Source organism: Nicotiana tabacum, chromosome 22 (genome assembly GCF_000715075.1).
Source record: "Nicotiana tabacum cultivar K326 chromosome 22, ASM71507v2, whole genome shotgun sequence".
NCBI classification, from domain to species: Eukaryota; Viridiplantae; Streptophyta; class Magnoliopsida; order Solanales; family Solanaceae; genus Nicotiana; species Nicotiana tabacum.
This window is the reverse complement of record NC_134101.1, coordinates 100,328,260-100,350,146: the sequence shown is the minus strand read 5'-3', so window position 1 is coordinate 100,350,146 and position 21,887 is coordinate 100,328,260. Positions and strand designations below refer to the sequence as shown.

The window sequence follows — 21,887 nt, the reverse complement described above, 5'->3', positions numbered from 1 at the left end:
ATGTTCTATATGCTGGTTTGAATTAGAGGCAAAAAGATAAACAGATTTAACAGTGTAGGTCTCATCCCCGTTTAGGTTCCAGTTCAGTGTATCTTCAGAATCACTGAAACCTTGAAAAACTTTCAAGGTCTTGTAGAACTCCTAGCTTTCTCAAGCTCCCAGTCACTCAAAAACCTCCTGAAAATAACATTCCATCCTTGCTGTCCCCATGTTGTATCTTACCTTACTTCTTTTGATGTTACTATGTTGAACAGATTAGGGAATAATTCTCTAAGAGGACCATGTCCTAACCAATCCTCACTCCAAAAATTTTCCTTCCATTACCTACCTTGATGGTGGAATGAGTAGCCATAAAATTCCAGTGCAGACAGATAAACTTCCAAACCCCAACCCCACAAGGACTGTTGCCAATTTTTGCGCACCAATGACCCTCTTGTCCATAGTTGTCATGACTGGCCCTTCTCCACAAGGCATTAACCTCCAGATTATACCTCCATAGCCACTTCATAAGTAAGCTTTGGTTATGAGCTTTGAGGTTTCTGATGCCCAGACCTACATTGATTCTTTTGGTGATAAGAGAATTTCAGTTAACCAAGTGAATAGCTTTTTTATCTTGGTTCCCTTGCCATATGAAATCTCTCCTCAAGGTATCAATTCTTTTCCTCACCTTGCAGGGTAAAGGAAACAGGGACATCACATATGTAGGCAATGCATCTAAAAAATTGTTCACCAATAATACTCTTCCTCCTAGGGATAAATACTGCCTCTTCCAGATTGCCAACCTCTTTTCACATCTTTCAAGTTTCAACTACCCCATTCATATTTCCTGAGCTTTGTATTTGAAACCCAAGTATAATCCCAAATAAGTAGTTGGTAAAGACCCACCTTACATGCTAGAATAGCTGCTAGCACCTGAACATTTTCAACCTCTTTGACTGGAAAGAGCATGCTCTTTTTCCAGTTAACATGGAGCCCTGAAAATGCTTAAAAAATAACCAGGATGGTCCTTAGGTATTTTAACTGATCTGCGTCAGCATTGCGGAATACCAAAGAATCATTTGCATAGAGAAGGTGGGTGATCTCTATGTTGCTTCCCCCCTGTTTGAAGCTTTAAATCCCTTCAGCCAACCATTGCCTTTGGCATCCCTTAATATTTGGTTCAATTCTACCATTGCAACTAGAAAGAGGAAGGGAGGTAAAGGATCACCTTTCCTCAGACCACTCTCTGAAGAAAGAAACCCTCAGGTAAACCATTTACTAGGATGGAAAATCTCACAGTTTTGATGCTGAAGAAATCCAGTTGATTCACTTCCTCCCAAAACCCATGTCCTCTAAAACTTTTAGGAGAGAGTTCCAGTTGACATGGTCGTAAGCCTTCTCAATATCAAGTTTACACAAAATTCCAGGGGTCTGCCCTTTAAGTCTAGAATCCACGTATTCATTTGCAATCAATGAAGCATCCATTATCTGTCTGCCTCTTTTGAAAGCCATTTGATGCCCATTCACTACTTTGTCAACCACACTCTTTAAGCCTCTCTGTCAACAACTTTGATATGATCTTGTAAACACTTCATATTAGACTTATAGGTCTAAAATCCCTGAGTTCCTTTGCACCATTCTTTTTGGGAATAAGAGCTATATAGGAAGCATTGAAGCTCTTCTCAATTAACTCATTACAATGAAAGTTCTTAATGGTGTTCATGAGGTCTTCTTTCACTATCTCCCAACAAGTATGGAAGAAACCCATTGAAAAACCATCAGGACAAGGTGCTTTGTCTGCTGCACATTTCACACTCTCCAGCGCTTCATGTTCTTCAAATTCTCTTGCAGCCAGTCATTCTCTTCCTCTGCAATAATAGCTCCACCTTGAAGATTGAAAACATGCCTCCAATTTTCAGTTTCTCCATATAACTCCTGGTAAAAAGATACAATCTGCCTTTTGATTCCATCTGGCTCAGTAATAAGTTCCCCTTGGACCTCCAGCTTGTCTATATGGTTAATTCATTTATGGTAATTTGCCATCTTCTGAAAGAACTTAGTATTCTTATCCCCATGCTTCAACCATTGAATTCTAGACCTTTGCCTCCAAGCTCTCTCTTCATTTTTTCCAATCTCCTGGAATTCCATGTGCAAGCTGGCCTTTTCCAGTCATTCATCCTCATTTAGTGGTCTTTATTCCTGCAAAAGATCCATAATATAGAAATTTGGTTAAGTAGGTCCATCTTTTTCATCTTTAGGCTCCCACCATTTGACACATTCCATTCCTTCAGCTTAGTTTTCAGCATTTTAAGCTTAGCCAGAACATAATCAGATCTCTCTGTGATCTCAAAAGAATTCCACCATCCTTCCACCTCCTTCCACCAATTCTCAAATTTGAAATAGGATTTTGAAAATTCCCATTGCCCACATTTTAAAAAAATAGGACATTGGTCAGATGACATTCTGGGAAGCAATGACTATTTGATGTTGAATTCTTCATCCCACTCAACTGAAAAGAGAAATCTATCTATTCTTGGGGAACATTCATGGTTGTTCTCTTTAATCTTTATCCCATGTAAAACTGTCTCCTAATAATGGAGGATCAATGAGTTCCAAATCCTTTATAGTTTCTGAAAACTTCTTCATGGCCCTAGTGACACCCCTGTTGTTTTTTTTCTCTCGGAGGCAAACCTAGTGGTGTTAAAATCACCACATACCACCCAAGCACCCTCACAAACTCCTCTGGTCCCTGCCAGCTCCCACCATAGCTCCTCTCTTTCCCTTCTACAGTTTGAAGCATGAACCCCAGTGAGAAACCAAACAAAATTCCTGTTGAAAGAAGAAAGTTTACACTGTGAGAAGGCACGGGTGAAAATATGATATATTGAGAAAATGTGATATATTGATAGTGTGTTCAATACAATACAAGAGGTCCCTATTTATAGCTATACACTACAAGGAGATATTACTCCTCTTCCAATGTGGGACAAGACTACACTATACATATCTATAAACTAACACTCCCCCTCAAGCCGGTGCATACACATCATATGTACCGAGCTTGTTACACATGTAACTAATACGAGAACCAGTAAGAGACTTAGTGAAAATATCTGCTAGTTGATCATTCGACTTTACAAACTTTGTAACAATATCTCCTGAAAGTATTTTTTCTCTGACAAAGTGACAGTCGATCTCAATGTGTTTAGTCCTCTCATGGAACACCGGATTTGACGCAATATGAAGAGCAGCTTGGTTATCACACACTAGTTCCATCTTGCTGATTTCTCCGAACTTTAACTCCTTGAGCAACTGCTTGACCCAAACTAACTCACACGTTGCCATAGCCATGGCCCGATATTCGGCTTCGGCGCTAGATCGAGCAACTACATTCTGTTTCTTGCTCTTCCACGAGACCAAATTACCTCGTACTAGAACACAATATCCAGATATAGATCGTCTATCAAAAGGTGATCCTGCCCAATCAGCATCTGTGTACCCAACAATCTGCTCGTGGCCTCGATCTTCGAATAGTAATCCTTTGCCTGGAGCTGACTTTATATACCGAAGAATACGAACAACTACATCCCAGTGACTATCACAGGGAAAATCCATAAACTGACTTACAACACTCACCGGAAAAAAAATGTCAGGTCTAGTCACTGTGAGGTAATTCAATTTTTCAACCAACCTCCTATATCTCGTAGGGTCTCTAAGAGGCTCCCCTGTCCAGGCAGAAGCTTAGCATTCAGATCCATAGGAGAGTCAATAGGTCTGCAACCCATCATTCCAGTCTCCTCAAGAATGTCTAAGGCATACTTCCGCTGTGAAATAACAATACCGGAGCTAGACTGAGCAACCTCAATACCTAGAAAATACTTCAGACTGCCCAGATCCTTAGTTTGGAAGTGCTGAAAGAGATGTTGCTTCAGATTAGTAATACCATCCTGATCGTTGCCAGTAATAACAATATCATCAACATAAACCACCAGATAAATACACAGATTCGGAGCAAAATGCCGATAAAACACAAAGTGATCAGCTTTACTACGAGTCATGCCGAACTCCTGAATAATTGTGCTGAACTTACCAAACCAGGCTCGAGGGGACTGTTTCAAACCATATAATGACCTGCGCAATCTGCATACACAACCACTAAATTCCCCCTGAGCAACAAAACCAGGTGGTTGCTCCATATAAACTTCCTCGTCAAGATCACCATGGAGAAAAGCATTCTTAATGTCTAACTGATAAAGAGGCCAATGGCGTACAACAGCCATGGACAAAAAAAGACGAACATATGCTACTTTAGCCACGGGAGAGAAAGTATCACTATAATCAAGCCAAAAATCTGAGTATATCCTTTTGCAACAAGACGAGCCTTAAGCCGATCAACCTGGTCATCCGGACTGACTTTGACTGCATAAACCCAACGACAACCAACAGTAGACTTACCTGCAGGAAGAGGAACAAGGTCCCAAGTGCCACTCGCATGTAAAGCAAACATCTCGTCAATCATAGCGTGTCGCCATCCAGGATTACATAGTGCCTCACCTGTAGACTTAGAAATAGAAACAGTGGACAAAGAAGATATAAAAGCATAATGAGGTGACGACAGACGATGATAACTTAGACCAACATAGTGAGGATTAGGATTAAGTGTGGACCGTATACCTTTGCGGAGTGCAATTGGTTGACTAAGAGGAGACAAGTCCGCAGTAGGTGCAGAACTTGATGCAGGACGTGAATCACCTGGGCCTGATGCTGGATGTGGATGACGATGATAAGTCAAGAGTGGCGGAGCTGCAGAAGGTTGAGCTGGATTATGTGGAGGAACTGGACCTATAGGTGATGGAACTGGAGCTATAGATGGTGGAACGGGAGCTATAAATGGTGAAGCTGGAGATGTAGAGGAAAATGGATGGGAGATAGTGACTGAATCTCCAAAAGAAGAGACTGGTAGTACCTCAGAAATATCTAAGTGATTACCTGGACCTGTGAAGTATGATTGGGTTTCAAAAAAGGTAACATCAATGGACATAAGGTACCGCTGGAGTCAGGAGAATAGCATCGATACCCCTTTTGCGTTCTCGAGAAACCAAGAAATACGCACTTAACAGCACGGGGAGCTAACTTATCTGTTCCTGGAGTAAGGTTATGGACAAAATAAGTGCTTCCAAAGACACGGGGCGGAAGAGAGAACAAAGGTAAGTGGGGAAACATGATAGAGAATGAAACTTGGTTCTGGATAGCTGAAGATGGCATACGATTAATAAGATAGCAAGATGTAAGAACCGCATCCCCCAAAAATGCAACGGAGCATGAGATTTGTTACGCGGCGCCTTCTTGAGATTCCTTGGAAGGGCGACGTAAGGCTAAGCAACTGATGTCAGTGCAGTTGCTGTCCGCCAACTGAGGTCCCCTTCGTACGCTAGACTAGATTGTCAGTACCGTACGGGAAAACCAATGTCAAGAGCAATTGAGAGAACATGAATGAGAATTGAGAATGAAAGAAAGCTTGATTGTATTAATGAAAGCTATTATAGAAAGGCAACGCGGTGTCGAGGGGGAGAGACACCAGTACAGAGAAATGTTTGCTTGCTAGAAAGTTTGATTGCTTGATCCCCCTAATAATGCTTAAAAAAATAATCCAAAGCTACAAGACTAGACTTGATTAAGCTAGAGAAACATAATGGAAGTACATGGAATAAAACTACTCTATATTTACATTGAAAAAGACTTAGTTTGCTATAAGGCTGAAAACAGGTCCGTTGTCAGCAGCATAGTCTTTGGCATCAGGGTCTGCGCGAGCGGCGTTGTCTGCACGCGCGGCGCTGTTGGCATCTGCCTGCGGTTGGGCGCTGGCGAGGTATATCGGTGGGGCGACAGAGGCACATGCGCGCTTGTCACTTGGCGCGGCCAAGACCACGGGGCCATCCGTGGCACTAGGCATTGGAAGGCTTGCTAGGACGCCACGGGGCGCGCCCAAGGGGTCATGGGGCACGGCTGGAAAGCCGCCCATGACAGATTGTATGAGTAGGGTACGAGCAGTTTCAATAAGATGTCTATTCTTTCTTTCAGCTACCCCATTTTGTTGAGATGTGTACGGACAAGACGTTTGATGAATAATCCCATGAGATTTCATAAACTGCTGAAATGGGGAAGACAAATACTCTCGGGCATTATCACTACAAAATGTGCGAATAGAAACCCCAAATTGATTTTGAATTTTAGCATGAAAGGTCTGGAAAATAGAAAACAACTCAGATCGATTTTTTATCAAAAATATCCAGGTGCACCTAGAATAGTCATCAATGAAACTGACAATGTAGCGGAATCCTAATGTAGAACTGACCCGACTAGGACCCCAAACATCTGAATGGACTAAAGTAAAAGGTGACTCTGCTCGATTATTAATACGTCGAGGGAAATGAGAGCGAGTATGCTTACCAAGCTGATATGACTCACTCTCTAGAGCTGACAAGTGAGATAAACCAGTTACCATTTTCTGAAGTTTTGACAAACTGGGACGTCCCAACCGTTTATGTAATAAAGCTGGTGAATCAGTAACAGGACAAGTTGGTGATGGAAGACAAGATGTGAGTCCATGTGATTTAGCAAGGATAAGGTAATAAAGTCCATTTGATTCACGCTCGGTACCAATGATCCTCCCTGTACTGCGTTCCTGTATAAAAACATGATCATCAAGAAATAAAACGGTACATTTAAGTGATTTGGCTAGGCGACTAACCGCTATGAGATTAAAAGGACTATTAGGGACATAAAGAACTGAATCTAAAGGTAAGGAAAGAATTGGGCTTGCTTGACCTATTGCATTTGCCATGGTTTGAGACTCATTGGCCATTGTGACTCTTGGAAGAGATTGAGAATACGAAATAGTAGTGAAAAGAGATTTGTTACCAGAAATATGATCCGATGCACCTGAATCAATGACCCAAGACTCAGAGGATGAAGATTGAGAGACACAAGTCACGCTATTACCTGTTTGAACAACAGAAGCTATCTCATAAGATGTCTGCTTACCTGCTTTGTACTGAAGAAACTCAAAATAATCCGCTAAAGAAACCATCCGACTATTCGAAGTATCGGTTCCCATGTCGCTACAATTAATAGTAGTAGGGTTAACTTGAAATAGTGAAAATTAGTAACTCCTTTGGGAAAACTGAAGAAATCGCTAAAAAAACACTGTTTTTGTGTCGGAAACTTAACACTGTTCTGCGTGGAAAACAATGTTCATGCCAGAAATACTGTAGTAGCCGGAAAAAATTCAAAGTGGTCGGAATGAAATAAAAATAGTAGGGGTAGGATCGGAATTACCAGACGACCCAACTGTTCTGAAGAAACTTTTTCAAAAAATGGCCGGCAGTCCACTTATGAAATCACTGTTCACGTCGGAAAAATATAAAAGTGGTCAGAATTTGGTGGAACGTGGATGGGTAGGCTCGGAATTACAAGGGGAACAATCTGTCCTGAAGAGTCGTCGCCAAAAAATGGCCGCAAGGTGGCCCACGCGACGTCGGAACTTCGCTGGAAAAGTTTCTTCCGACAACTACAGTACCGTCGGAGATTTTCACTGGGGTTTGGTCGCCGGACAGTGACTACTCTTGTAGTAGTGTTGGAGTTTGCACAATATTGACCGAGACAAAGCAGAAACAAAACAACTTTGAAAAATCGCCGGAAAAAAGGGTTCCGGTGACTGATTTCACTTCTCGGAATCGCTGGAATTTATGCACAGTGATAAATCTCTCACGATAGCTCTGATACCATGTGAGAAGGCACGGGAGAAAATATGATATATTGAGAAAATATGATATATTGATATTGTGTGTTCAATACAATACAAGAGGTCCTTATTTATAGATATACTATACAAGGACATACTACTCCTATTCCAATGTGGGACAAGACTACATTATGTACATATCTAACACTCCCCCTCAAGCCGGTGCATACACATCATATGTACCGAGCTTGTTACCTCCACTCCTCCCGTTAGCCTCCTACCCCACATAATCAGCCAATCTATTGCTACACAAATGTCTTACAGTTGCACCATACTCCTATTCCGTCTTTGTTTCTTGAAAGCAGTAGATATCTGCCCTCCATTCTGCCCTCAATTCTTGTATTAATGATTTGATCACCCCCCCTTTTTCAGTATCTTAAACCCTTCACATTCTATGAAATAATGTGTACCTTCATTGATGATCAAAAGAGTGAAATGTTCCCCTGCTCCTTGACCCCCTTTCCTTGAATTTGACTTCAAATTGTAGCTTTTTGACTTCATTCGTATCTTTTGGTTTTGGATTAGAAGGAGTTGATACACTAGTTTCCTTGCGCTTTTCCTGTCTCTTCTTGTCCAATTTCATGAACAATGACCACACTGCTCCTTCGAATCCCTAAAACTCCACACTGAATTATTTACTCAATTTCATTATATTCCGATAAACCCCTAATGTGGCTTCTAACTCAGTTAGTTGATCTTGAACATGTAAAGGCTATACATCTTCTGTCAACCATTGTTGGGAGCCTTCCACACAAATCATCTTCGAACCATTGCCCTTAGAATTTTCAATATCCACTGCCCCAATTTCTTGTTCCTTTTTAAGATAAAGTTTGGGCCTAAGGACTAGGTCCAATCCCGATTTAATACTCCTATGTTCAGACTAGCTATGTCCTTCGCCCCAATTTCTTCTGCATTGCCCCTCAAAAAATCAAAGTTTGAATTAGAAGCCTCCACGAGCTCGCTCACGTGACCAACCTCATTGTGGCTATTAGAAGTCATTTCTGGGATCTGGGCTTGCAATAAAGAGTGACATATATAGGGCCCAAGGAGTTTTTCTGTTTGGACTTATGGACCACTTCTAAATTAGCTGTTGGTAGCCCATCTGTATTAGATATTTAGTACCCCTCTTCACACGTGCATGTCATACCTCATGTGCCACAATTTTAAAAAGTTCCCTTTCCTCTAAGGTACCTACATGTCCCAAAAGCCTAATTCCATTCCGCCATCCATTCTTTATAGGGATAGGCATCTTTATTATCCAACAGTATTTCCAGAGCTTCTTCTCCGGTCGGATTTTTGGCCTTCACCGTCGTCGCAATTTCGCACCATATCGTTATTGCTATATACGAGCCATCACTTTCCGCCTCTATTTCTTTCAAGACATTTGATCCATCTCTCCTCACTTGGTTGGAGCCCAGTGCAAGCGATTTTTGAGGGTTGTTTCTTCCCTGTCTCTATCCAGCCACCACATAAATCACCAATTTCGTTGAATATTTTCTGGGATCATATAGTCCGCGCTAGCCTTAACCATCGAATGCATGCCCAGCTTCTTACCACTTCGCGTGGCCAGCAAGAGGTGGTAGGCGTCCACCAGTCTAAAGACAACTTAAACTTCTTCCATCGCCATTCTTTTGTAAGGACATGTTCAACAGTCTCTGTTGTTGAAACTCGAACAAAAAGTGGGAACATTCATCTCGTATACGTTGACTTGCAGGTTTCCAAGTGGTGTTGACCCATCTTCTAGTGTCGTTGATAGTTGGGATTTTCTGCGATGAAGCCTGGAATTTACCAACAATGCATCGACTCAACAAATCTTTATCTGAGACTTCTGAATCACCTGGGATTGATGATTCTAGAAATTTTGGTTTTAATGGGTGAGGCTTCTGGCCCTTTAGTCCATTTTTTACTTCTGATGGCTTCAGTGTGTGAAGATGTGTGTTTTGGGATTCTGACAAGAGATATAAGAGGTCGTTTGCTAGGAGGTATTAGAAAAAATAATGCAAGCATTAGCTTTGTGTATTACTAATTCCTTGTTTGATACATTTTTTCAACCTATGTATAACTAATACAAGTATTAGTATTAGTTATACATCCTATTTGGTATTATTCTATGTAGAACTAATACATAACAAACCATGGTATTAGCAATGCAAGGGTTTTTAATAGTTGCATAAACATGGTTAAAGACATAATTGCCCCTCAAAACATTGGGATTTTGGGGAAGGTGGGTTGAGGAGAATAGCATAAAAAATTATTTTCCTAAAAATATTTTATACTCTCTAACCAAACACAAGAAAATATTTTCCGGAAAAAGTTTTCCACTCACCAACCAAACAAGGGAAAATAAGTGATAAAATCACTCATTTTCCAGGAAAATATTTTCCTTCATACCAAAAACACCCTTAATGCTAAATTTGATTTTGAATTCGTATAAGTATAGACTGAAGTTTCCTTTATTTGTTAAAAATGTGCCCATTTTTTTAATAATTGGTATTTTGTATTATATGTCATAGCAATTAATTTTTTTTTTGTCGTTTAACTTTAATATTTCAATTTGTTTTCTCATTTAATTTTGCTCCTCTGTAAAAAAAGTTCGCTTTAGAGAGTAGAGAATGAGGTGGTTAATAAAACTTTTTGCAATAAAAATAGGGTATAAAATTATAAGAATGTGGAGGATATTTTTGTAAGCAACCAATATTTTTAGAAATTATGCAATGCTTTAATACACCAAACCAATCGGTGGATAAGAAGGTAATCCCAGCATAAGTAATACCAGCATAACTAATCCCAACATTACTAATACCAACATTGCTAATACACCCTATTCAGCACTATTCTTATACCTCCTGCCAAGCGACCCCTAACATTCTCCGTTTTTGGGACATTTATGAATCTAGCGATTTTCTGAGCTACGATTCGCAACCTGCTTAAAGTGTGGGCTTTAGTGAAACAGGGTGCAGTGGCGGAAAAAAGATAAAAATATATATGTAATCAAGAACAAAGTAACAAATTCATTCATAATGCTTCCCTTAGCACCTAATACGCATATTTTCGATTATACTTGTTGTTTACTACCGCTTGATTCACCAGAGAACTCATGGGCTATGAGGTCCACGCCTTAGTGCTTGCCTTACACTGAAGCGCAACTTAAGCGAGGTAAAGCACCCTTCTTGAGCTTTTCTGAGCTTCAAGGCTTAAGTGCGCCTTAATGAGCGTTTGACAATACTGCGTTCAGCCCATTCAAACCCTATTTTGGACCTCGAACTAATTTTCGTAATGTCATAAGATTAAACACCAACGTGATAATAAATCCTGTCATCACCTATGTTAACACAAAAAATGAGTTTCTGATCAATCACCGAAAATTGATTGAGGAGAAACTATGCCCTCTGCTGTTGAAATCGCCAGAATTTCAGGATTTGAAAGTGTTATGCCTCGATTATCATGTCTGAGAGCATCTTAGCTTAGTTTCATACTTACAAAAACTAATTCTTTGTTCTCCAATTAGAAAATCTGTGTGATCCTCGTTACACATTATTCCTTTGTTTCTGTTATTAACATCTTGAGTTTTGCATATTAGAAACTTGTCACTAGCATTAATAGTGTGCAGAATTTTACAGGGGACATTGTTAGCCTCTTTGCTGATATGGACTGTGCCTCCGATCTTGGCTTGGTGAGATACAGGCTAAAGAAATTTGTTCATGCTTGTATTCGGGCTGTTTATGGAAACAGGTTAACTCAAGACCTTACTTCATATCTTCTTGCTTTACTTTCCCATATGAATCTTCTGAACTTCATATGGTTACTTGTTACTTTGTCTCTGTTGAATACAGAGAAGGAGAGTTATTTGACCTTATCTTAAGGCTTAAAACCAAGCTATTTTAAAGCAAATATACAATGTTTAAGAAAGTCTTAATCGATTCTTTCATGTTATTTTTGTTTTATTAAGTACTTTCAGTGTACCTCTTTTGGATCGTATTGGACCTGAATTCCAGATCTTTATATTGCTATTTATTAGTCTTCTTTATTTGGGAATTTCATGGTTTTTTTTTTTGTGCTATGTGCCTATGTGTGTTCTGTTGAAAGACCATTTGGACCTTCACCTTCACTATCCTAAAGATTATTGTCCCCTTGAAGCAAACTGATTTGAACCTTACAAAGCAACCATGTGAAAATCCACTGGGTTGCAAGAATTATTGCATGTCACTATTTATATTTAACATTAGTTAGCTGGTTAACAATATCATTATAATGCTGGCAACAGTGCAATAAAGCTTCTATGGTTGATTCATTTTAACATGTATTCTCTTCCCACTTTCCTTTCTTCCCTAAAATAGTTGGTAGCTATTCTAGGAGGAAAACTCTGATACAGTAATTGTTTCCTATCTTGTATACCATTTCATGATGTCTTTCATCTTTCCATAAGCATGACCACTCTGATAACATACTCTCTAGTTGCTGGCTTTGAATTTTTTATTGTGGAGGTGTAGAGGGGTGGGAGTCTTCCTTTGCTAAACCTTGAAATTTGATAAGCTTTGATGAAGTTGTCTTCTGTGGCAGGCATTTATTTTTTATTGTCTTGCTATACCAGTTATAGAACTATGATTACTCATTCATAGTGTTATTTTCTGAAAGAAGTTATTTTATCTAACACCTGTAAGATACCAGTTTTTATGGGACAAAGTCCAATTGGAATGCTAAATAATTGCTGTCGTGTCTTAATTTTACTCATATGAGCTATGTCTGCGCAGGAATAAGTTGAGAGATCAACTATTTATGGAATCTGAGAAGTCCTGTACATCAGCAATCCTCTTGTTGGATGCAGTAACGTTGCTGATTGATTTAAGGTTTCCCTGGGCTTGCAGCAGTGTCACCTATCTTCTTCAAAGAAATATATATTCCTTATTTAGGGAAATCATTCTGATTGGCAAGGTTGCTCCTATAAGTACAAGAGCTATTTAGTTGAATTATTTTACAACTTATGTAATCTGTAACAATGAGTTATTCAAGTATATTTTCAGGGAAGTGATCACAAACTCCAAGTAGTTTGTAATTGTGGATCAATTTCAAATTTTGTTAACTAGCTTTATTGCTTTAAAGTGCTCTTCTACTCTTGGGAGCTAAAAAGTATATCATAAAAGGTGATGGTGTGTGTGACAAGCTTGTGATTTTTTCACGGAGATTTCTAGTAATCCTGGCTAATGTTAACAAGCGGAGCTTTCATACGACTCTCTACAATCCTATGCTTCCAATGCTTCTTTGAGCTTAGGAGCTTGGCAATATACAGACATAATATTTTCTTCAGGTGGAAGATCATATAAATTAGATAACATTGTTTTTATATGACATATTCACTTGTTTCTCTGTTTCGGTATACTGGTCTCTCGAGAATACAAATATCTCATTGACTTGGTATTTATTAAAGCTGAAGAGTGACAGCATGCAGTTTAATTTTTGCAGGAAAGAAACTTTCCAGCTTCCAACAGGGTTGTAGCTTCATTCGAGCGTGTGCTTGGACTGATTATACCTCATGTTGGTCAAAGCACTTGTTCTTGTGCAAGTGTTGACCCACGGTGTTGCTTCCCTTCCCAGATTCTTACGATTCCATTTTTATGGCGGTTTTTTCCTCACCTAAAAGAGGTAAATGGATATACTGTTTCACCGGAACATGGTTATTTGTGTGGAGGACCGGATCAAGGAATAATCCTTTACTGACCAAGTATCTTGTTGCTCAAGTGATGGTTCTGCATGAATCATCAGCTGATATCTGTTCCATATTGTTGTTCATCTTCATTTGGAAGCTTCAGATTTATGCTTTTGGGGAGCTTTTTTTATTTGTTAGTGTTTGTTTTATATTTCCTGAAGGCTTATTCAGCTGGTTTCATTTCATTATGCAGGTCTTTGCAAGTCCATCTGTGAGTCGTCATTATTTTCATCAGATGGCATTATGCATGAAAGAGCATGTTAATGTCCTCCCTCCTGATATAGAGATTGATCTTCCTGGCTATGCTAGCCTTCTAGGGAATCTACTCGAAGTTGCTAGGCTAGCTTTTGCCCTGCCAGAATCATTCACTATGGTAAAGACATGCCATTAATTTTACTCAATAAAAAAAAGATGTTTTATATTTCTGTGGTCCAAGTTTTATGACTTTTGTCATTATTGTTTGGAACCTACTACTCCAGTTGCATGAAAAACTTAAAATCTTTCTATCAAGGAATGAACTCTCATGGATTAGCAATCCTGAATTTCATTCTATACGATGCTTCCTCTCTCGCATTTTATTTGCGCTAATTCAATTGGCCTTGGAGATTAGGGAAGTACTCCATAAATGATTTGACAAGATTGGGGTTGGTTACAGATCTTTTGAAGGAACTAAATTTGAGAGGTAATCAGAGGGGGAGATTTGTTTTATGGAAATATATCATTTCAAGGGCATCATCTGCCATGCTTTTTATTCTGGTGATTGAATCTTTGAGCAAGATGATAGCCAAGCTGCAGCAGGAGGCTGGTAGAGGGTTCTCTGCATCGATTGAGGGACAAAAATTGTGTGAAGATCTCTCACCTCCTTTTTTTAATGATGCATTAGTTTTTCTGATGCCTATGCAAACCAGCCAACATACTTGTGACAGATTCTCCTGTGGTTACAAGTAGTGGTAGGACTTGAGATCAAACTTCAGGATATGTGAGATCATTCCCGTGGAGAGCTGAACAACAACAAGAAGATAGCACAGGTACTCAATTCCAAGGTTGGTGCTCTTCCTCTATCTACCACGGGTTGCCATTTGGGGGCCTCAAATAAGGATCAAGCAACATGGAATTTGATCATAAAAGGAGTTGAGAGAGGCTAGTTGGATGGCAAAAGTGATACTTGTTTGTATGGCGGAAAGAAATAGAGAGTACACTGTCTCTACGTGTTGCATGTCACTTTTGCAAGCACCAACCAGGTGACTGGGAGGTTGGAAAGGTTCCAAAGTAATTTTATATAGGACATAGTAAATGATTCTAGAAAGAACCATCCATTAAGTTTGACGATTCTAACTTCCTCGAAAAAAAATAAGGAGGACCTGGGTTGGAGGAGCTTAGAGTATTCAATAGGGCGTTACTGGGAAATGACTGTGGAGATCTGGGACTGAGGACTAGGCTCCATGGATAGAAGTGAGTACAAAAATATGGACTTGTGGACAAGGGATGAAGGGCTACGAATGTTACAGTACATTTTGGCCATGGTGTATGGAGAAACATCATGAAGGGTGGGAAGGCTTCGGTGGCAACATAACAAATAAGATTGGGAAGTACAACATTATTAGCTTCTATACTCACAGATTGGCGTGGAGAATCTGATTTTCTATATATGAAGAATAGCCTCTTATTTCTATAGTACCTTTTAGTGCACCCATGTGGTTCCAGTATGTGTAGAAGATTGGATGTACTTTGAATAGAACCATATATTTCTCTAAGACTATTTTCTGGTGTACTTCTTATATAGGGGAACTTTCTCATAGATTAATAAATTATAGTCCCTCCGTCCCAATTTATGTGGAACCATTCGGATTTCGAGAACAAAGAAAAACTCTTTACTTTTTGATACTCTTCTTGTATACGGGAGATTTTCCTTTCATTAATAAAATTATTTACCTTACAAAAAATAAAAAAACATGTCAAAGCCAAGTTAGGGTAATGTAGCCTATTTGTGAAAACTTGAGTTAATGAAGTAATAGTTCTATGAAAGATGGTAGGTTGTTTGGAACGAAAACATGTAAAAAATGTTTATTTTTACTCTAAGAGGCATAGGCGTCTGGGGGTGTTTGTTTGTGGATGGATTTCTGTTAAGGCCAAGGTAAGGGTAAACTAGAGAATGTTTGAAAATTTGGGTCAAGTAAATATGGTTCATGCATTTAGTGTTCATTAGATGGATTTAAAGGGAAATAAGGTTAATAAATGGCCAAATACATCGATAGACCCTTAAAGTTATCCACACTTTTCACTTAGACACTTTATCTTAACTCTGTTCCATTTGAATACTTTAACCAGGCCTTTATTGTGTCGTTTAGACACAAAATTCATAAGCTGCCAGGCACAAAAGGTGCGTGTAATTCACAGACCACAGTAACGAATAGGCCGAGGACATGTGGATTTAACTTAATCAAATTAAAAAAAATTGAAACGAGAACCCCACCCAACTGTCGTCATCTTCCCCAACGATTCCTCCTCGCCAGTAAAATCAATTTCTGCCATCGCTTTTCCAGCTCTTTCTTCTTCTCCAAAAATTTGGTTTTTTTTCTTTTTCTTCATTCATCCTTTCTAGGTTAAAACTTTTGAGAGTTTGGGAACCAAAATGACTGGAGAAAAAATTTCTGTAGCTATTTGTGCAAATCAGTTGTTGCAGAAGCAGAAGCAGAAAAAGAAAGAGATAGCCCCTTTCTACGGAGATAAAGGAATGTTGCTGAGATGGTTCAATATTTTCCTTTTATTGTTCTTCTTTTCTCAAAGCATTGTTGGTTTTAATAATGGAGAAATCGTGGACATGACAGAGAGGGGCGACCATCATTTACTGAAAATCCTTGAGGCTCCGATATGTGTAAAATGGGGCAAAGAGAAGACAACAACGCCATGGCTGCTGTCGCCGATCACCGCCTGTCGGTGTCGAATCTTGACGCGAAACTCCGCCCATCATAGCATAAGAGGAACCAAAAATACCTTCTTCTTAATGACTAATCAAACAAAAACAACCTTTGAGCACTCAAAAGTTTTCTTGTTAATTTGCTGCAATAAGAACAAATTTCTGGATGTTAGTATGTTTATTCAGTGCACTAAACAAGTTAAGCACATACTCGACATTGCCTCTCCGGAATAAATTTGTGCCGACAAAATTCACCGACCCATTTGGTCTCATTGCAAAGCTTACAGATCTAAAGGGTTTTTCGAAGATCCACTGGAAATTTTTTTCGGTAAAAATATTCATTTTCCGGCAAGAAGTATGAAAGGTTTGTTTTTAAGTCATTTTCACGCGCTTGAAAAATGTGTGAGACACTTGCTTTGCCATGTCAGCATATTGTGTCTGAATGACACAATAAAAGTCTGGTTAAAGTGTTTAAATGGAACATACTTATGATAAAGTATCTAAGTGAAAAGTGTGGACAACTTTAAGGGGCTGTCGATGTATTTGGCCTTAATAAATTGTAGCAGAGGGAGTATACAATGAGACTCAAAGAGTTTTAATAGGGCTCAACATTTGAATATCAGTTTCAAGGTACACATTGTTGTGCACTGAGCATTTGACAAATCATTTCTAGTGTTTGAGGATGATTAGATATGTGATGTTCGTAAGCATCCCTTTTGCCAAATCAAACTTTTGCACAAAATGATTGCATCAGAGGTCCATTGCTAGTTGAAAAGGATGTTCTACAGAATGATTGTGAGACCAAAGGTGTCATATGTGAGTGAATGTTAATGACCTAATATATCCACAAGATGAATATAGTAGAAATGTGTATTTTAATATGGATGTGCAATTATACAAAATTAGAAATGATTAAAAAGATTAGAAATGATCATAACAGACTTAGTGGGCAAGTAGCCCAATTGGATGATAAAATGAGAGAAGGACCATGAGATGATTTGTATATGTCCTACGTAGACCTCCCTGGTCTCTGCTTGTAGTACTATGGTGATTGAAGGTGCTTAAAAAGATGAGCTAGACCTGAATTAGAATCTCAAAATACTGACAATATCTGATTCTCTAGGAATCGACACGGATATAGCTAAGATAGAACACAATTAAAGCAAAAGATCCATGTAGGCGACGACAACTAGTTGGGATTAATTAGTTGTTATTGTTACACTTACATCGAGTCAGGATAGGAATAAATTGAGATTTATAGAACTCCAGTTTTGAGGACCCCTAATTTGCGTTAAAATGCAAAACTTACCAGTTTTGAATGAATTAGGCTCGTATTGAGTAGGATACATAGAGGAATGGCGCGTAGTATTTATCGATTGTATTTCTGGAAAGAGACAAAAACATGTGTTAGTTGTTAAGTGTCCCACATTGCTAGAGAGAATGGTTATTTTCTCCTTATATGATATTGGCAATCCCTCACCTCATGAGCTAGCTTTTAGGGAGAGGATACTCTGAGGATCTCCTTCCCCCACGTCTTCAGAGTTTCAAACCAGAATGAATTGATGGTCCAACAGATTCGTAAGGAGCATGTAGGGGGGGGGGGGGCTAGTATGGGACCTCTCATTTAGAAGGAACATGCAAGATTGGGAGATTGCGGAGCTCCAAGATTTATTGACACTGCTGTATGGGCAAGACATGCCTCAACCATCTTGTGATTTTTGGAGATGGGGTTTGCGTGACGATGGTCTGTTCACCGTAAACTTCTTTTACCAGAGTATGTTGGTGAGAGAGGAGGCCTCTTTTCCATACTCCTCGATCTGGATTCCTAAGGCGCCCACGAAGGTGTGTTTTTTTGCATGGCTAGCGGCGAGGGGAGTGATTTTGACTGCTGAGAATCTGCGAAAGAGGGGAATTACACTTGTTAGTTGGTGCTATATGTGTAAAAGCTCAGGGGAAGAAGTTGATCATCTTTTGTTGCATTGCCCTGTGTCCTCGGCTTTGTGGAAGGCGATCCTGAACCTTTTTGGTGTTCAATGGGTGATGCCAAGCTCTGTAAAGGAAATGCTATATAGCTGGGCCGGTTTCCGTAGAAGAAGAAAGCAAAAGGCGTGGAAGTTTGCCCCGTTAGCTCTCATGTGGATAGTTTGGGGGGAGAGAAGTAGGAGAACTTTTGAGGGGATTGAGTCTCCTTTTTCACATCTCAAGAATAGTCTTTTATCTTTGATCGCTTTTTGGTGCACTCATATAGCCCCTATTTGTATAGAAGATTGGGCGTCTTTTGTAGAGAATCATGTTTTGATGTAAATTCTCTACTTTTTTGGTATACTTCTTGTATACGGGATTTCTCTCCCTTTTGATTAATACAATATACCTTATCAAAAAAATGAGCTAGCTTTTAGGGTTGAGTTAGGCCCAAGGTATATTTTCATCACCTCCACTTGGGTTGCAACTCATGGTACTTGTCTAACTCATCATAATGTGCAGAAAAGAGGTCTTATCATTTGCAGCAGATGATTTTATGTGAAGAGGCGTATGAGTCAGTTTATCATCTCGCCTCCACTGCAATTGTACTTGCCAGATCTTGTCAATGTTTCTTGGTATTTTTGGGATTCAATGGGTCATGCATGGAAGCATAAAACAGGCCTTATGTAGTTGGTATAAACAACCATCAGTTATTGGAAGTAGACACTACCGTAAAGCAGTGCCTTGTTGCATTTTGTAGAACATTTGGTTGAGAAACAACATATTCTTCAATAGAAAAAATGAGCACATTTTATATGTTAAATTTAGATGTTTGAGGAGCCACTTTTTGTAGTACCGGAAAAATATTGTATCTGACATAGATGCTCTGTTGGGCCTATTGTATTCCTTCAATTTATTGAAGTAAGGAATCATTGCTGTTGTATTCCTTCATAGTACCTTCTAGGTACTCATTAATAAAATATTTACCTTGTCATAATAAAAGGTCCATTTGCTTCATGTGGTATCAAAGCCAAAGCCATCTCAGTCCTTGGTTTACCCAATGTTTGGCCCCCATGTTATGTAGTTCACACTCCAAATGTGCAGCCCAAGGCATGCGAGATATTACATTCCATACATTGGTAGTGAGATGGAATGTTGTCTTCTTATATGGTCTTGGTCATTCCTCACCTGATGAGTAGCTTTTAGGGTTGAGTTTTGTCCAAGGTCCATTTTCTAGTAAAAGATATGTTGCTGATTTAGTTAACCTTTTATAATGTTGTATCTATCGTATCTTTAAATGTGGAGCAATTTTGCGTGATTTCTGCTATTTGCATATTGATAGTGTTCTCTTGGTTGAGATGAATCAGATTACTGGATAGATAGTTGATGATGACTGATGTATTGCCACAAATAAGGAAAAGGGAATTTGGATCTTGATCATTACTTGCTCAGTAGGGAGAATGTTTCTTGTAAATAATTGTTTATAGGATGTGTTTTCTTGGCTTATTTTCTTAAGCATTCGCAGTAATTTCCTCTTATACCTGTTCACAGGCTGTTGATTTTGCAACTGTTGCGACTTTTTTGTTGGAAGCACTCCCTTCTCTCCAATCATCAAATATGGGAAGTAAAGAAAGTATGCCCTTGTATTATTTACACCTGAGTTCAGTTACTTCAGTAGATGTGTTCAGTTGATGTTCTAATTCGCACATATTTGAGATTTCAAAAGAAATAAAAAAATGTAAACACCATTCTTTTAATTTTATTTTGAGCTGATTACACTTTCTTCAGATTCTTCAGTGTCTGAGGATGATATGGTCATTGATGATGAACAAACAGAAAAAGTTCTGAATTTGGGTTTGGAGCAACAGATAACCAATGCTATAGATCCACGTTTTCTTCTACAGCTGGTATGCAGTCATAATTTTCACAGTACTAAGCATTAAGGTTCACTTTTAGTTCAGTCAAGATTTTATCCATTTGAACTATGAGTCACATTTTATGTTTAATGAACAGACTACTGTTTTACTGGGAGGGTTTTCACCTCTCAATGGTTTACATAGCGGCCAGCTTGATGAGAAACATGTGGCAGCTGTTAGTGCAGTTTGTTCTTTCCTTCACGTGACTTTCAACATTTTGCCGCTTGAACGTATTATGACTGTGCTAGCCTATCGGACAGAGCTAGTTGCTGTCCTTTGGAACTTCATGAAGCAATGTCATGAAAATCAGAAATGGTCATCACTGTCAGAGCAATCAGCATATTTGCCAGCAGATGCTCCTGGATGGCTGCTACCTTTGGCTGTTTTCTGCCCGGTTTACAAGTAAGAGCTTATGGCTTCAACATATTCAGCCTGTATCATCTGGGGGAAGGTTTCTACAGCTGTCTTGTATGGTGTGAGTTGTGACTGTGCACAAGTAAATAACACATCTTCTCCTCTATCCTGAATCAGGCACATGCTTATGATTGTCGATAATGAGGAGTTCTATGAACAGGAGAAGCCATTATCTCTGAAGGATATCAGATGTTTGATTGTTATCCTTAGACAGGTAAAACCTTATATAAGACAATCAATAAACGGGTAAAGAAAAGACTTAATATGTTTTACTGATCAAAAGAACTTTTAAATTGTTGTCTCTTCATCTCGGCATGGGAAAATACTGTCGTGATGGTATGAGAAGCACAACAATAATAGGATTAGCATAACACAAGTACACAACAATGATAAGATTAGCAGGTCAGCTGGTTTAAGAATCAAGGGTGGGGGTTCATTATCACTGTGATTGATGAAGACTTAAAGAATCCTCAATTTATACTGTGAAAAAGTGTATTTGCTTGCAATTACAGGCTGCTAATCTACTTATGAACCAAGAACAAGAAAGGATGTTCTCCACTCTCCCTTACGTGTAGTAATGATCTGCACAGCCTTGTGATTTAACGCATGAGCATATATGTTCATCGGTTCAAGACTTCCACAGGAAGTTACTGCTGATAAAAATTATTCCTTCTATCCTTGGTCATGATTTGAGAAATGCTTGCTTATAAAGTAAAGAATACGGAAGCAACAGATTAAAGCACCTAGAAACCTTGTGACAGACCTTTTGCTCATTTAGCGCTACACTTGGGTGTCGATGTAGCGGATGCCTAGGAGAGCATGACCGACCACATTCCTTATTTTAGTATCCATCACGATTTGACTATTTTAATGCTAGTTTTTGAACCTACCACAATATCCTCATTTATCTGGATTTGGGACAGTATGATCTGGAGCTAGCACCTGAAGACTATGATAAAACAAAATCTGGTGTTATGGTCCACTGAACTGAAATAGGACCTAGGTGTAGCTGGAAGTGCCCGTATTTGTTCTTTTGATTGTTTAAAATGCTCTATACTTTTGGATTAGTAGAACCATGTCTTGCTTTAAAATGCTATTTCAAGGTCTTGCATAAGCTAAAAATCCCACTTTTCTTTTACTTGGAGAGTGCAAAGTGTGCAATTGATAAAAGGAGACTATAAGGGCTCATGT

General features: G+C 39.1%; 1 protein-coding gene across 2 annotated transcripts in view; it reads left to right on the top strand.

The window, feature by feature from the left end:
- The window catches only part of LOC107813587 (E3 ubiquitin-protein ligase UPL6), a 69,270-nt gene that overhangs the window by 23,809 nt on the left and 23,574 nt on the right, over positions 1-21,887 (top strand). Inside the window, exons 4-11 of one of the 2 annotated variants that reach the window (XM_075242600.1) lie at positions 11,404-11,515; positions 12,535-12,715; positions 13,244-13,423; positions 13,681-13,860; positions 19,918-19,999; positions 20,155-20,273; positions 20,380-20,684; positions 20,814-20,910. In XM_075242600.1, the coding sequence (XP_075098701.1) occupies positions 11,404-11,515; positions 12,535-12,715; positions 13,244-13,423; positions 13,681-13,860; positions 19,918-19,999; positions 20,155-20,273; positions 20,380-20,684; positions 20,814-20,910 (1,256 nt within the window). The remainder of the gene's footprint in view (positions 1-11,403; positions 11,516-12,534; positions 12,716-13,243; positions 13,424-13,680; positions 13,861-19,917; positions 20,000-20,154; positions 20,274-20,379; positions 20,685-20,813; positions 20,911-21,887) is intronic. The other variant, XM_075242601.1, reaches the window with a different exon arrangement.